The sequence below is a fragment of the Lathamus discolor genome, chromosome 6 (assembly GCF_037157495.1).
Source record: "Lathamus discolor isolate bLatDis1 chromosome 6, bLatDis1.hap1, whole genome shotgun sequence".
Taxonomy (NCBI): Eukaryota; Metazoa; Chordata; class Aves; order Psittaciformes; family Psittacidae; genus Lathamus; species Lathamus discolor.
In genome coordinates, this window is record NC_088889.1 from 86107872 (window position 1) to 86125075 (window position 17204).

The 17204-nt window shown below is 42.8% G+C and overlaps 2 protein-coding genes across 12 annotated transcripts in view; both read left to right on the forward strand.

The window, feature by feature from the left end:
- DNAAF5 (dynein axonemal assembly factor 5) overlaps positions 1-2922 on the forward strand; it is a 29110-nt gene extending 26188 nt beyond the window's left edge. Inside the window, exons 12-13 of the mRNA XM_065684428.1 lie at positions 1181-1372; positions 1942-2922. Of these exons, the coding sequence (XP_065540500.1) occupies positions 1181-1372; positions 1942-2081 (332 nt within the window). The 3' untranslated portion in view covers positions 2082-2922. The remainder of the gene's footprint in view (positions 1-1180; positions 1373-1941) is intronic.
- Positions 2923-4953: 2031 nt separating this feature from the next.
- The window catches only part of SUN1 (Sad1 and UNC84 domain containing 1), a 32962-nt gene continuing 20711 nt past the window's right edge, over positions 4954-17204 (forward strand). For 5 of the 11 annotated variants that reach the window (XM_065684430.1, XM_065684435.1, XM_065684438.1 and 2 more), the window contains exons 1-2: positions 9020-9109; positions 15772-15868. In XM_065684430.1, the coding sequence (XP_065540502.1) occupies positions 15792-15868 (77 nt within the window). In that variant the 5' untranslated portion in view covers positions 9020-9109; positions 15772-15791. Of the gene's footprint in view, positions 4994-9006; positions 9110-9409; positions 9715-10551; positions 10633-10836; positions 10931-15771; positions 15869-17204 lie in introns of those variants that run through there. The other 6 variants (XM_065684432.1, XM_065684433.1, XM_065684434.1 and 3 more) reach the window with 6 other exon arrangements.

The following is a 17204-nucleotide window of genomic DNA, read 5'->3' on the forward strand; positions in this document are numbered from 1 at the left end:
GTGTGTGTGACTCCACCAGCACTTGTTTTTTGCAAGTCCCTTCTGTAGTAGGTTTTTATCTGCAGTATGTCATTTCATTGAGGTGGTGTTTCGCAGACAAATTCATGTCCTTTGGAAGTTCCCTTGCTCCCAATTGTGCAGAACCGAGCATTATTCCAAGCATTATTATGCATTAGACCAGTAGATGGAACTTCACTCAATATTATGGTCCTTGCCAGGCTTGCCAGTATTTTATTTTCATTGCTTCCTAGTTTAGACTACATGGAATAATGTTCTAACTATAGTGAAAGCAGAACAGTAATGCATTATATAAATGGTAGTCACACTGTTCTCCATGCTGTGTTTGAGGGCCAAGAGCAAACAATTTAATTGTACCATAAATAGACCTGAATAGGTAATGGGTTGGGGTTTGTAATTTAAAAAGAGGGGTTGGGGGGGAAGAAAGAAGAAAATGCTCATCTAGAGTGCTGTAATTTCAAATAGAGCTGTTATCCATAATGCTTCTTAGGATGGTGTTTAAATGCTAAACAATGAATTAGGAGAAGTACAGTCTATGCTATGCTATGTAACAGGATTTACATTCTCAGAGATATATGCAAATAAATCGACCTTCCCAAATTCAGCATCTTAATGACTGATATATTTTCTTACATGGCATAGTAGAAATCTAACAACAAGCGTTTTTAATTCGGAGAAGCACACAGTCAGGCAATTGTCAAAGTGTATCTTTGCATCTTGCATATTCAAACAGTCTGCAATGCAGTTATTCACTGAACAGTAATATATGATAGAAATACTGTGCTTGATAGAGCGTGGAAATACTTAAACTCTGTGTTTCTACAGTGCGTTAATGACCATAGCACCTTATTAGAAAGAGTGGCAGAAAATGTTCAACTAATCTAAATAGTTCTGTGAATTTCTTTGCATGTTTTTGTCACCATAACAATTCAATAAAAATGCACTGTGTGCTTTTAGGAACAACGTACTACATTGTCATGGCTTAAGCGTGAGTTACCGGCTGGGCTTAAACCACGATATACGTGTAGACACAGTGTTCAAAATACAGAAATAAAAAAGCGACAGTAATTTCAGTGATGACATAATACAGTAATTTTTTCAAATGCAGAAGATGACTTTGTTGTTCACAGTGCTATTTGCTCGTGCATATATTCCTTTTCAGAAGTTTTAAAGCGCCTGGATGATGCTTCATCTGATGTACGGCTGGCAGCTGCTCACGCCTTAACGAATTGGTTTAAATGCTTAAAGGACAGTGATGTGAAATCTGCAATGGAAGGTCATATTGAGTTTCTGTACCGAGAACTGCTGATACATCTTGATGATACAGATCAAAATATCCAAAATGCTGTCCTAGGTAAGACTTTCAGTCATCCATATTTTCAACAGCACTTTTTACATTATGCTTTCAAGTGTCATATGATAGTGGCACATACAACTAGAGGCTAATCCTAAGAGGCTGGAAGCTTTCCTTTGGGTTTCAGTAAGTATGAGCTGAGACCTTTTACCTGGATGCAGAATGTAATGTTTTATCTAGCACTCACCAGAGGGGGAATATCCGTGCAGCTGATGTATCAGAAGACTTTATAGGTGGTAAACAGGATATGGAGCACAGACACAACCCATGGCAGGAAGTGACCATATCCTCGCTTGCTTGATGAATTCTTTGGAATTTATTAGTATATCGGTCTGTATTCAGGTACATAAATGTTAAAATACAGACCTCAGCGAATGAGGGCGGAATCGGGTTGTCATGACTTCACGAACTGTAGAACAATTTCCGGGTTAGGTTTCAGCTACTCTGAGAGAACTTAGAGAAACTGAGAGCAGCTAATGATTTATAAAACACAGAGTCATAGAATGGTTAGGGTTGAAAGGACCTTAAGATCATCTAGTTCCAACCCCCAACGTATCTTTGTTTTACAGAAGTTTTAAAGGAAGGAAGCAGTTTATATCCAGAACTCCTCGTGAAAGAAATTGAAGCGGTTGCACATAAGCATCAGACGCCTGCCTATTGTAATCAGCTGCTCCATCACATTCAGTCAGCCAAAGAATCAGCTTTATGAATCGATGCTGAAATTCTTTTTCATGAACTGTATGTGAAATCTGTATGATCTGGATTACTTTTGTATTTTCATTTGCTTGAGAAAGGCCAAGCAATATATAGGTTGGGTTTCCCCTTTGTAATTTCACTATTAGCTCATTTAAAATTCAGATTCTGTGTTCTTCACTGTTTGAACAGTTCTTTGTATTTGCTGTCAATAAAACTTTAAATTTATTCTGCATTGGAAGTTTTTCAAATGCAAGGTTTAAAGGAGAGTGTTTTTCCGAAATTTGACGCTATTTATAATTGAGATAATTTTTTTAACAAAGTAATAGTCTAATGCCAGAGTTATTAGTGTAATTCAGTGAGGACTCAGTCTTTCAGGGAGCATTTCAAACTCCGATAAAATCCAATTTTGCAGAGTTAGTTTGCAGTTTTATCAGCGAAAAAACAAGCCAAACTTCTCTTGCATAATGCAGCAAAATTTGTACATGTTACACCCCTACTTACTATGCTGGTATAACAGGGACATATTCTGAGTAGGTGTCACTAAAGGAATAGTTTTTATTGGCATTTCATGACTGAGAATAAAGCTAACCTTTTTTAAATTAAGGCTTATACACGGGAGGAAATGTGCTGTTTTGTTGTTTAGATTAACAGGATTTGTATTTTTGTATTAAATATTGCATCTGCCGTTTTTGTGTTTATACCATTGTGCCTTGGAAAGCAAGCAGCATTTGCATATTACTTTGAAAGTAAATTCTGCAACATTAGGCTAAAGCTTGATATATATTTCTAAGACATTTGTAGTGTCTTATGTTCTCAACTGTGTAATAAAGTGAGCTCTTAGATTCTCATCTACATCATTGTGGGGTGGTGTGCTATTTATTGCACACACAAGTCATTGAAAATCAAGATCCTGATTATTTTTTTTTATTGGGGGGGGGGGGGGAAGAGGAGGTTTAATTATCTTTATTAGAGCCAAAAAGTGCTCTTTGGCTTCTAACTTCCAAGCACCCTGGCTCCCTGGGGTTTGGCAATACTCCTTATCCTGTAGGAAGTCCTCACATTTGTTTACCCTTCAGAGCTAACTCCTTTTTCAGACTTGTGACAATTGTTAACCAAACCAAGATCTGTTTACAGCAATACCTACCCGCATTCTCAAAGAAACGTCTGAGAGAGATCAGATAAACAAGACAATCTTACTCCTACCTTAAAAGCAAAGTCATGTAAACTCATGGCCACTTCTCCACAAAATACTATCTAAAACTGGTAATAATACTGATACAGAATAATTGAGTGGTTTCTCATGGATCCAAAAGCTATTTTGCATTCCTGTAGAATAGGATACTCATCTTAGATCAAGTTTAGTCTTTGAAGTGGATTTTTCTTTTCGTGAAAAGCCAAAATATAAACATGCCTGTATTGAGCAGCGTTTTACTTGGCTAAAACCTATTAACTGTAGTGTGAGAGCCAGCTGAAATTCTTAGAATGCATAATGTGAGTGAAATCAAAATCCCTAAAAGACCTTAAATGGAGTGAAAAGGCTGTGGAGTCTCCAGCCTTGGAGATGCTCAAAACCTGACTTAACACACTCCTGGGAAACCTGTTCTACCTGACTCTGCTTGCGCAGGGATTTGGACTTCACGATCTCTAGAGGCCTCTTCCAGCCTCTGGAATCACGTGGAATCATATTTAGTGTTATCACAGCCTATTCTGTGATTCCATGAAATTGTCTCCTTAGTCTAATCAATTATTAAAAAGCCAATTTAATTAGACTGGAAATGGGCTACATAACTATCCTAGCAGAGCCCTTAGAGTTTTCCTTCAACACTGTTCTCAAGTTCCAAAGCGCTGCAAAGAACCAGGTTATTCCAGTGCAACCTAAAGTCTCACTTCAGGAACACAAGCTCAGTTCTCACTGTAAAGTTCCCTTGGAAGTCCACTTTTAGCTTCCTGTGTTGGCAGAATTCAGGTTCTTTACCACTGACTGAAGCCTCAAGATAGTTGCAGTGCAAATGTTGTGCAAGTGCTTTTCGTTACCCTTGTGATCTAAAGGAGAGACATTTAAAAACCCAGCTTCATATGTGGGATTAGAGACGAGAACCTTCTTCAGTGAACTGAAATTTAGTCAAAAAGTTGTTCAAGATGTTCTAAAGCTGGTACATCAGGGCACACACAAATAGTAAGAGCTGAAGTATTCAGCAAGCCTGGTATCTTCAGCAGGCTGGGGAATTTTCTTCTGCCTGTGTTGAGCAGTTTGTTATCTGTCAGAACAGTCTGTGTGGGATGCCTCCCAAAGAAAAATCTCCGCATCATCCAACAGACCAGCTCATTTCTTCAGAGCCAGGAGAGCTTTTTGAATTGAATATTCTCATAGTCCTTTTGGAGGCACATTAAACAGCAACCTGCCTTTGTTTATGCATCTGTGACAAACAAGCTATCTGCCACTACATCCTTTTATCAGAAAGTGTTCTGGACATAAGACTTCAATTATATGCTGACCCTGCTTATAGTTTACTGTATTCAACCTATATAACCCAAATTTCTCAAATCCCTCTATGACGAAGTACTGTTGCCAAGTCTCCCATGAACGGTGTGAGCTTAAGTTACTTTTTTTCTCAGCTTCAACCTTTTACGGCATCAGTGGGAACAATCAATTTTCCTATTTTACTAATTAGCCATTTTATGTACTACATTTTATTTGCATTCATTGCATAATGGCACTAGGATCACACTCAGTTTGTAACTTTAAAGCATGGACAATTTCGGGGAGGCAAAACTGTTATCGCAAACTTTCAGACTTTTGAGATAAGCAGGCTTTAGCCCTGCCCTTCCTGTGACGAACAGATGGGCTGCTGTCTTCGTCCTTGTAAGCTAGAAGACCTGTTGTGGAGGATCCTGGGACTTGGATTCTCAGTAACACAGTTTTTGGTAAGTGCGTGCATTTGTCTAACTGAATATAGAGTCTTTAAATATTTGTTGGCTACCTTAAATAGAATCAATTAACTAGACATTGAGAGAGTACTGTCAAATGAGGCACCTGGGCTTTGACAGACACCAGAAAGCATTTTCAGGAGAGACGGGCGGGAGGTTGAGTATGTTCTCTGATCCATCCACCCCTGATCCATATGGGTCCCTACCGCATCCCTTCAGGGAGTCTGCAGTCAGTCTGCCTGTAGCGCTCCAGGCAGTGCACTGGGTGACCTGAGCTCCCAGAGAAGGTGCCTCAAGGCACACGCAGTGCTTTGCACTGTGCTTGCACACACAGTGTGTTCCCCACAGACTGCCCTCCAGCTACACCTGGAGAGGTCTCAGAAAACATAATAACCCATCAGAACTTGAATCTAATCTGATTTCTGCATATGGAACTTTATATGTACATTACAGTATTTATTTATATTATAGTATCACAGCTATCCAATTAGCACTGGAAATTAGAGTATATAGCATAATATTAGTAAATCTTTACTGAACTGTAGTTTTAGTGAAGTGTTACCAAAGTTTTTAGTTATATACTACATTATATACTATTCTATAGCATACTCTAATATACTCTTAATGAAACTACAGTTTGACTAGTTTTATATATACTTTTTTACTTCTATAGTTTTTTACTATACTACAGTAAAAATAGTTTTACTATACTATATACCCTATACATAATATATAGTTTTACTATACTATATATGCTATACTATATACGATATACTATTCTATACACTATCATATAGTTATACTAAAGCTGTTGTTATAGTAAATTTTTATTATATACTATACTATATTATACTATATTCTACAATACACTATACACTAGTATAAAGTTATACTAAAATACTGTTTTAGTGAAGTTTTACTATGCTACATGTTATACACCATAATATATCATGGTTTTACTAAAGCCGGACTATATGCTAAGCTATACACTAGACTACAGTGTAGTAAAACTGTACTATTATAACCAGAAGTTATTTGTTATTTATATTTACTATTTACTATATTTAAGTTGTTATATTGTAATAGCTATCATTCTATATATATAGGTCAGATTAGAGTTCTGTGGGGTTATTGCAAAGGCTTTATCTCAGTCAGAGGAAGTCCCCTGGCTAGAGCATTGCCCCAGATGGAATGGAACATCTGGGCCTGTGGAAGTCAACATCTGATTCAAAAGAAACCAAGTTTCTGTTTAATTTGCAGCATCTGTGTTAGATCACACATAGGCAGGTGAGCAGCTTTGGCTAAAAGAACGGGTCAGAGCTGGTGCTGGAGGGTATGGAGGACTGCTCTGTGCCTCAGCCCTTCACATGAAGTTCTAATCATGTTTTGGAAAGAGAGAAACAAGAAGAAAGTGAAAAAATCTTCATTATAAGGCAGCCAAAGGATCAACAAAAATTACAGTTAACAGGCTTGCATACATTTCCTGAGATCAGTCCTTCAGGGAAGCTCGTGAGCAGCCGGGACTGAGATGAAGCAGCAGATGAGAGCGGGGAGGAGAACGGCTGCTCTGTCGGGCTGCCTCATATGTAATCGGCTTTTCTCGTTAATGTCTGAAATCCCCTGTAAGTCAGGACGGTGGCTGGATCTGTAGTGGCAAAATTGAATTGAAGTGCTTCACAGCCCCCTTGTAACGGATCACCTAATTGCTCTGTATGCAGCACCTTTGGCTGATGGCAGTGAGGGTGTAGAGAAAAGAGCCTGATGAGTTTAACCATAGCGTGAAGCAGATGGCAAGAAACTTTAATGAGCAAGAAATCAGATTTCCAGGTATTTCAGGTGATTTTCATACTAATGCATGTATATGATCACCTCCCCAGCCTTGGACATAAAGGTCAGTACACTTCCTCACACTAAGGAACAACTATGCAGCATCCACCTTGCTCAGCAAGGGGAGGAGATTGAAGCACTAATATGAGAATCATGGTGGGAGGGGAAGAGAATGGAAAGGGCTACAGAAATGTGGATCTTGGATTGGTTTAGCCTTGTACTGCAGTTTCCCTATACCTAGTGTCAGCTAAAAAGGCTTTTTTTTTCCTGAATTCCTAACTGACCTCTACAGTGAAAACTGAAACCTTTTTAATATGATCACTTTTTATTCTCATTGATCATTTTCCTACAGAGTTCAGCTTAGCCAACAAAACTAAGTGAGCCCACTTAACGTTCAGAACTTGTCACTGGACGCTGCAAAACTTTGGAGGAATTTTTGCTTCTGAGCCGTTTCTTTTGAAACATGGAAAAGTTGACTCACCCCATGTACCAGCTTCTTTTAACAAAACCAGGACATCCAACCAAGTTTCCCTTACATCCTAGAAGCCAAAGGCTCTCTTGCTCCTCATAGCTGAGAAGCGAAGGGAAAGCTCAGTGCAAGCCATCCTCCTCCAGCCTCTTAGCCTGGTTTGGATGGAAAAACAACTGCTCAGGACAAGTCAGAGCAGCCCCAGAAGATGGAGCAATGCCTGGGGTGAGAGACATGCCTCATCCTGCCGGGGCAGAGTGCAGCCTGCCCTTGTTGGGGAGCGCTCCTGGCCTCACGCTACCAACGAATGTCAGGGAGATTTAAACCAAGAAGTGATTTTGCCCTGTCTTAAGCCCTTAAACAGCATCTAATATAAAGAGAACAGGTGAGGTGCAAGTGCAGAAAGGGAACGGGTGGTCAGAAAAGTGAGGTGATTTGCTTTTCTGCAGAGCACCCGGCCTGGTGAGGGGCTGCATGTCTCGCCAAACCTTGTGCTGGTTACCAAGAGCTGCTGGGGTCAGCACAGCCTTGGCTGCAGCATCTTAAAGCTTTCCCATAGCTGCAGCGAAGCTCTTTTAAAACACACTAAAAATTTAACCTAAGATCAGTGCTACACAGACATCAGCTAACGTCTTACTGCCATTATTTTGCATCTTTTTCCTGTTCCTTAAGGATTAGCAGCTTTTACACTTTTGTACCCAAACGAGTACACAGAGCGTATTTATTTATTTGATAATTATGTATTTATTTATTTGATAATTATGTATTTATTACCCAGTTGTTCCCAACAAGCTGGGGCACTTGGATGAGATATAAGGAAGAAGTTCTTTACTGTGAGGGTGCTGAGGCGCTGGCACAGGGTGCCCGGACAAGCTGTGGCTGCCCCATGCCTGGCAGTGCTCAAGGCCAGGCTGGACGGGGCTTGAAGCAGCCTGCTCTAGTGGAAGGTGTCCCTGCCTGTGGCATGGGGCTGGAACAAGATGAGCTTTGAGGTCCCTTCCAGCCCAAACCATTCTGTGATTTCTCCTGCGCGCACAAAAATACCAATTTTGAGCCTTTCTGAAGTGACACGCTCGCTGTTCCTGTTTACTGCCACTTGAGCCATCCTTGCCTGCTGCACACAGCGTTGCAACGCGCACCAAAGAGCTGTGGGCCCAGTTTAACTGAGGGTTTAAGGAAACGTGACTGGGACAGGGACCTCAAATCCAATCTATTTGTGTGTGCTCCACAGTTGTACGATGGGGCTTCTTTCACACCAGGACCCCTCTGTGGAAAGCAGGCCAGCGGCATCTCTGTTCCCTGCAGTTGCCCATCTGTCCCCGTAGCCCGGCACTGCCGAATCACACTGGAGCACAGCAGTAAGTGCGTTGTGAGGTGTTAGGGAACAGCGGCAAGAACACCCCCAAAAGGCAGAGTAGGAAGAAAGCAGCGAGGGGAGCAGCAGAAATGCTGGGGGAGGAAAGTCACGAGCACCCGAGCAAAGCAAGGCTCGGCGGTGACGAGCATGTCCTCAGCCCCTCACACCCCGAGAGGGCCCAGGCTCCATTTTACGCAGGGACAGGGGGGAAGGCGCTGGGGTGGCCCTGCCGGGGGGGGGGGGGGGGCACACAAGGAGGGGAGGGGGGGACAGACGCGGCGCCCCGGCCCGTTACCGGTTACCGGTGGGCGGGGCGCTGCCGGCACGCGCCGCGCGGGCGGGGCAAGGCGGAGGCTTCGGGCGGCCCTGATGGAGCGGGCGGGGCGAGGCGAGGCGAATCTCGGCCGCGGTGGTTGCAGTCGGTGGCGGCTCTGCTGCTCGCTCGGTTCAGCGGCGACAGGTGAGCACCGACCCGGGCACCGGCAGCGCCGGTCTCGGTGCGCGCGGTCATCCCTCTTCCTTCCCCAGTGCCTCCTGCGAGGGGAAGCCTCTCCGTGCCCGCGCTGTGGCAGGCGGGGCTCTCCCCTTCCCCTTCCCCTTCGGGCTCAGGCCGCGTTTTCCCTGCCTCGCCTCAGGGCGGGGCGGGCGAGCAGCTCGGCGCCAGAGCCGTTCCGGCCGTTGCTCCGCGGGCGGCCGCCCCCTCGCACCCCGCCGCCGCCGTTTAACCGCCGCCGCCTCGGCCCGCCGTGAGGCGCTGCCTGCGGGCGCTGTGTGCCGGTCTGCACCCTGCTCGGGCAGCAGGGCAGGGCAGGCGTCGCGTTGGCGAGCGGGCTGGAGTTGCTTTGCCAAGCGTTGACCTCGGGGCCCAAAGCTGTTCGGATCGGCCGGGAGGAGAGAAACAAATCTGTGCTGTGTGCCCGCTCGGGTGCCTGTTGGCCTGGCGCTCGGAGCGTTTTCTTGTCACAAGTCACTATAACCTGCAGCTTTCCGCTGTGATTGAGAAAGACGCGATAAGCTGTGCCGCAGTGCCTGCGCTGCCTGCAGCTGCTGGGCCGGAGCGCAAAGGTAACGTCCCGCAAGCGGTAGTGCTGCTTGGTGCTGGGCAGTGCCAACCGTGCCTGCGCTGTCCCCCTGTTGTCCCCTCGGGGCAGCTGCTGTCGGTGCACAGTTTCTGTGGGGAATGTGGTGTTAAACAGGCGGGGTTTGGCATCGCTCCCTGAGCGAGTGATTGCCCCTGGGTTTACTGCAAAATACAGTTGCTGTGTTTCTTTAAGCGGTGTGCTCGTTTAGAGATGGTGGAGCGGTGTTCCTGGCGTGGTTGTGGTTGGGCACCCTTCGATAACCACAGAAGTGTGAAACACAAAACTGTTTGGGGGCAGCACCTATTTTCTGACAGCCGCCAGAAGTTTTCTGGAAAGAAGGCTACTGAGAATAAAATGTATTTGGTTTGCCTTATTAATTATTAAAAAGAGGTATTGCTTATAACACCTTACAGGAAAGGAAGGTTATGCAGCACTTGCAATCCCTCTATCCCACCGTGTACAGTTTAACGTTACTCAAAAAGGAAGTGAAATCTTCACTTACTGAAAACAAATGATAGTGCTTTGCAGCTATTGTAGGTTCTTGCTTCTGTAGAGTTTCCAAGTTAACAATAATGTTTAATTCCCCTATGTGGCTGTGTTACTATTTGCTGATTTTCATAATAATCTCATAGAAGTGACTTGGATGTAAGTGATCTGCATGAAGGGCTTTACGGACAGGCTTAGCAAGCTTTTTGCGTTTGTACATTAGTAAATGCAGCACGTATGTATCTTTAAATCTGTGCTACTGCATCGGGCTGTGGGTTGGTTGGTTTAGGAGTTGGGGACATTTTGGGCGTTCGGGTGTAGGAGTTAGTCATGAAGAGTGTGGTTTGGGTTTGATTTTGTCGGACAGTTGATTTCTAAACTGGCGGTTTTGGGGCAGGTGAAGGCGAGGCAGCCGGTAGGTAAAGCGTGCCGCCCCTGCCCACCGGCGCCCGGCCGTTACAGCGCGCAGGGCCGCGGCGCAGCTGGGTCCGCCTCCGCGGCCCGGCTTCCCCGCAGAGTAACCGGCTGGTGAAGCCGGCCGTGAGCCCGGGCTTTGCGGCCGAGTGACGAGGAAGGCTCCGCGAGGCCGGGTCAGATCCGTTGGGCTTTGTTGGGGCCGGGAAGCCATTTTGGGATCCCGCGGTGTTGCATGGAACGGCGTGTCCTGTCCGCCGGGCCGCGCAGGGAGCTCGGGCCGCCATCGCGGAACCGCGGTAACCTCCGCCCCCGATCCTCCTTCCCCTCCCTCCCCGGTGCAGCCCCTGGCGCGGAGAACCGGTCGCGCCTCCGCCGCCAACCATCCCGCTGGGCCCGAGGCCTCGGCCGGGGGCTCCCCGCCTGTGCTTCGGTCCGCGGAGCCCGGCGGGGAGGCCTCGGGCAGCGGCCCGGTGGGGCTGTGCGCCAAGCTGCCTGTATTGGTCGAGTCGTGGGGCGGGCGGGAAGCTCCCGGCTTTGAAGTGACTCGGTGTGCTGCCGTGCGGTGCTGCGGGTGCCGTGCGTGAGTGTGAACAATGGGCAGACGTATTGACTCCTTCGCCGCAGCTGGATGTGTAGCTGGCTGCTGTCAACCTCCCTTCCAAAAACCGTGTGGAGGGCTGCTTGCTGTGAATACGCAGTGCTGCTGCTCCTTTTGTTATTAGCATTGCGGTTGGGCACCTGCGTTTGACAGTGTTTGTCAATGGGAACATCTAGCTTAAAATGTGAATTTTATTACTCGCATTTCTTCTGTTTACTTGCTCTTGTGTTTTTGTTTTAAATGAATACTAACGTTTTAAGAATGTGTTAATAAAACATTGATTTAGCTTGGAGCTCTTTGCTCTTCAGCCTGTTTAAACCAGTAGTTAGTTGGGTATGTGGAAACATTCGTCGTGGAGTATATTTACTTGGGAATTTGGCTTTAAAAAAAATAATTGTTGGTTATTTGAGGTAATAGTAGAAGCCAGAAATTAAATTACAAGTAAAAACTGGCTTGCTTTCAGGAACTGATAGGGTTGCATGCGCCAGTTTCATTGTTATTAATAATTTGCCCAATGCTCTGCTTAGCTGTTGTGGCATTAGTATCTTAAACCATCATGACTTAAATTTCATCTACTTGCTTTAAAAGGTAAGGATAGAATAGGTTCCACTTGAAGTAGTACTGCCAGCAGCTCTTAGACTTTAAATGTTGGGGGGGGGTTGCCCTTTGTAATGTTAAAAAAAAAAAAAAAAAGACATGCTGTCTTTTAAACTTTCTTCTGTAACAGACTTCCTGGGGAATATTTCTACTCTGCCAGGGTACTGTTTGTGAAATGCCAATTTATTGCTTCCTTTGTCATAAAGGGTGTTTGTGAGGAAATGCACAGATGTCTGTGGAAGTCTGTGTAACCCAAAAGAGGTAGGGTGCCTGTAGTGTATATATACAGTGTGTGTTTGGTGCTGCACCTCCTCCCCTGTGATGCTTCAGTGCCTAAAGGCCACTATTAGAGCATCTCATCCCCTTCCTTGAAAGCCGGGAAGTTTGCTGCAGCTGTACTAGGGTTTAATTGAGGCTGTCTGATTCTGAAAGTGATTTTCAGATAAACTGGCCTAAGAGGCAGTGGTGCAGTCTCATTTCCCCCCAGAAAAGCAAATAAATGTGTCTCCTTCACAGCAGTGTGGAAATTAGCTATTAATTTGAGGCACATCTGCTTGAATTCTAGCTGAAATCTGTGCTTCTCTTTAATTGCCTTTAGGTTGTCTTATAAATTTATTCTTATTACTTGGGTTTTTTTAAATGTAACTGCATACTCTAATTCTTTCACTGAACATCCCTTAGTACTTAGGTGTTTGTGGTCTTCTGAGGAAGGAAAAAAGGCTATGAGTTTTAGCCCAGTAATGCTTACAATAAAGTTGATACTAAAAGCTTACCTGAATCTGAGTCCAGACAGATCTCTGGTGCCAAAATTGAAAATCTGCTGGGCACCCAGAAGTGTTTAAACTGGAACTAAATACTGTGTCTACCTCTCAGGCTCGCTCCTAAGTTTTCATGATTTTAAATTTAAAAAATGTTTTATTAGCATGTCTTTTTCTGTTCCAGTTGTGTGTGAAAATTTCATAAAGGAGAAGACTATATGAAAGGTGGAGTGCTGTTAAATAAGAGTGGAAAAAATTAGAGGGAGTTACTGTCTTCCACCCACCCCTAGTGTGTCCTGTAGTTTAAAGTTCTGCTGTGATATGTAGAATATTTCTAAGTAAATTGGGTTGGTCATTTGGTTTGCATATTTTATTTTGAAGAGATGGGTAGCTAAAATCAAGCTGTTGAAATAGTAGCCAGGTTAAAAAAAAAAATATATATAAGAAAATACCCAGTTCTGTGGTAAATTTGAGATGCTTCTTTTTCGAAAAGGGCGGTGGTTATCTCTGAAGATCAAGTTTGTTAAGCCTGTTTTGTTGCTTTGAAGAACAAGTAAATGTCTTTTCCCTTTGAGTCTGAATTAACATTAGAGCATGAAACTAACAGTGAATCAAACCAAACCCCCAAATCTTCTAAGGGTGATTTCTAACTATATGGTGTTTAGATGGCAAACCTGCTCTCTGTACAAGGTAACTTACGCTAAGAAACCAGGTATTAAGGAACCTACACATAAATACCTTCAGGGCTTTTCAGTTAGCAGTGCCATTGTCAAGTACATGTTTTATGTAATACTAACTTAATGGTGTATTTCAAACCTCATCAGATCAGAAATTCGATGTAAATTCTAGCATTTAATTTCTTCATAAATCAACTGAAGAGAGAACTGGGAGGGGAAGGGGAAAAGGCATGAAAGAAACCAAACCAGTATGTTGTTGTTCATAGTCTGCCCTGCCCATATGGGTAACAGAATTAGGGAGAGGAGTTGAGTGGCTGCTGAAAGCTCGCTCTCGTGGCCTAGCTTTCCACATGGGGAAATACCGCTGGGTGTCAAAAGCATTCAATCAGCTACTGCGATACCAGTTAAAAACTTAGTTTATTGGTGGAATTTTGGGTGCTAAGCAGTCAAGATCAGCTCCACTGTAAACTGAACAGAGGCTTCCCTAGCTGGTGGTTTCAAAATATTTCTGCTGGGATTAACCAATTTAAATAGATCAACCTTAATCATAGTTTTGAATTTCAGTAGACATATATCTGAGGATATCTGTTTTGCTGCTGTTTAAAACAAGTGCTGTCTGAGTTACCAACATCCCTCATCTTGACATTCACCTCGTTTCTGCTTTTGTTGCTGGGGAATCATTACTTTGGGGTCCCTGTTTCCCATGTTCTCAAATGAGCTCTTATTTGTTAAAGTATGGCAGCAGCAGTTATGCATTCTAGCAATATTTACTACTTATTGTAGCAAGAGAGTTCAGCTGCTTTGTTAATACTTCCACACACTGATTTAAGCTTCCTCTAAACAAACAACAAATGTTATAGACAAGCCAGTGAAAACATTAGGGCTCTGGGACAGATGAAGTATAGAGAAAGATCACTTAACGGAGATGCTTTTTCTACTGCTAAATAAATGTCTGTAACGCTAAAATAAAAAAAGATGTAACTAGTAGAAGTGAGACCTTATTTTTCGCTAACCCCACAAATGCATGGGAGGTGCTTGCATTCAGAAAGCTACAGTGGTTAGGCCTGTATGTTCCGATTTTTAAAAACAAGGAGACTCCGTCTTCAGAACTAATGGAAACAACATCCTGCCTTTCCCACGTCAGGATTCAGAGGCTGTGGGTGGACTAAGAACATTTTCTTGTTACATGGAGAGATTTCTTTTTGAGCTGCCCCTATCTGTACCTCTGACTCTGTTTTTTTGTCTTTATTTCCGATGTGTACGTAGCTATAAAATGAAAGCTCTGTATTTCAGCATAGTGAAGTGCATCTCCAAAATGAGATACTTGTTGATGTTTTTATTATAAAATTAAAGTATAGCTGGGCATATTATTACGTAAGTGTAGGTGTATCATCACAGTTGTGTAAAATATTGTTTGCTGCTGCTTAAACAGGAGCCACAGATAACGTAAAAATAGCTGGGATTCCGTTTTGCTAAACATGCCAGTGCAGCAAAGCCAAATCCCTACTTGTTAACCTATCTTTTCTAGAAGAGCAGAACTTTTCCTGTGATTAATAAAATGCAGAAGGCCTCCATGTTTTTTGGGGAAGTATTTTAAACTTGAAAGTCAAATTGCACATAATGCCACAAGTAGTCACTCGTGCAGCTCTGCAGATTTCTTGGGCAGACTACAATTCTGTGTTTTCTTCCTGAAGCCTATATATATATATATATATATATATATATATATATAAATACCTTCCAAAAGCTCCAGGGAAAGTTTTACAAGTGTTGGTTGTGTGGTTTTGTTGTGTTGTTCTTGGTTTTGGTAATTTTTTTCTTTTGGAATTGGATGGCACTCTGGAAAATGTGCCTAATTGTAACCATGGGAGTCCCTTTGCAGTTGGCTCTTCTGCTGGGGTGTGGATTCAGTGTGGGGTTTGTGACAGGAATAAATTAACCCATAGAAAATATTACAGGCTGATGTGAAATGAAGGGGAGTCCCTTGCTGCTTGGTGGATGGTGTTCAAAGGTAGTAGAGTAAAATGATTTGACTCTATATAAAACCTTTCTCAGGTTTCTCCTGTGTTAGGCTTTGGTGCACAGCACAGCCCATGCTTTGCTTTCAAAGCAAAAGTCATTGCAAAGAGATCTCTGAAAGCCTGGCTACATGGGGCTTTTAGTTTTTCTGGGTGCTGCATGACTCAGTTCCTATGGAAGCACTGTAGGACAGTGGTGATATGAGCTTGGCTCATATTACAGTAATGTTCCCAAGAACTCGGAAATTGCAGAAAACAAGATCATAAAGAAAGTTGTGCTCAGAAATAGACTGAGCTTCATGCAGTACTGAGAAGGGATCTCCAGCCCCAGCAGCAATACTGCTGAAATGCTGAGCGCTCAGTGTTTCTGGTGACAGTAGCTGCTTTACTTCAGTACTTCCAAACACAGGCTGAACAGTGCAAGGGCTCCTGCATTGGCTTTGTGTACTTCTAAGTCGTTGCATTACTTTTTCTTTCCACCTTTTACAGTATGATTTGAAACAGTCAACATGGACTTTTCACGTCTACACACGTATACTCCTCCCCAGTGTCTGCCAGAGAACACTGGCTATACATATGCACTCAGGTGAGAATTCTTTTCTTCTTGTAGAGAAACTGCATGTTCTCTAATTGTTGTTAATTCCCGAGAGTTCAGCTTTTATGGTAAGTAGCTGACTTCTTTGGAGAATCATGCTTTATCTAGTCTGTTTTGAAAGTAACTACTGTGTCCTAACTGGAGGAAAGAATACATGTAGAACTGACAGGACAGTGACTAACATAGTGACTCAGTGTTTATTAGTTGCTATGAATAACTAGTCTCCGCCTAGTTACAATTGCTGGTTTATTTCTATAAATACATCATCAAAACTCTTAGATGCGTTGTTGTGTGTCTTTTAACTTCTGTGTGTGTTTTCTTCTGTTACTTGGCACTATTTTTGCTTAAAACTGAGACACACTCATTTCTGCTATTGTGAAATGTGGCTGGAAGTTGCATATTGATTACTTTTTTATTTGTTTTGTTGGGTGCGTTGGTTTTGGGTTTTAGCAAAATTGCTTGTGTGAATGTAAAGTCTGTTTTAAAGATCTTGGTTGTTCTTATATCTTTCCATTAAGTAGACCATTTTAGACTTTTTATTAAATAATTTCAGTTTTCTAAAAACAGTAGTAGTGTGTTTGCATGTGTTGGTATTATGTATTCAAAATGTTGTGATGCCCATTTTATTTTCTTTACTATTACTAGATCATGGCATCTGATTTAATCTACCTACCTTTTCCTGTTGAGTTAGTAGATGTATTTTGAAGCAAGTATGTGTCAGTGAGCCTGAGATTTTATTTCAAGTTAAATAAATTGTTCGTAGGATTTAGTGTAAGTTTGCTTTTCTGTTCTGTGCATGTAAATAATTATTTACTTAATGTGCATTAAAATACAATATTTAGACTGAAGAGTTCTTGGCTATTTGTCAGTAAAATAGAAGTAGGCAAAGCTGTAGAATTAAGAGGTTGCTAACTTATTCTTGCTGTTTTGGGGTCTTAAAATTGTGGCATCATTATTTTGGGGGGGCCATGATGGGTTTTGTTTTGCTTTTTTATCTATAGCCTGATGTCAGTAATGTTGCAAAATGGGATGTGTTCTACGTTGCATCAGTTATATAGCAACTCTTCCTGAATTTATAGAACATTGGTAAAATGTTGGTTAAATACAAGTGGGTTTACTAATTCTGAGAGAAGACGACTTATGTGCCTTTTATCAGCCGGCAGATTCACTATTACATCACAGTGTGCTTTTAGATCGCTCTGTGTTGAAGTGTACCTTGGTGATTGGCTGAAATACATTCACTCTTCTGCAGAGGGTAACTTTCCCTATTGTGAGCAATGAAGGCAGACTTCTGAATCTTCAGGTTGTTTAGACAGTGATTTTTATG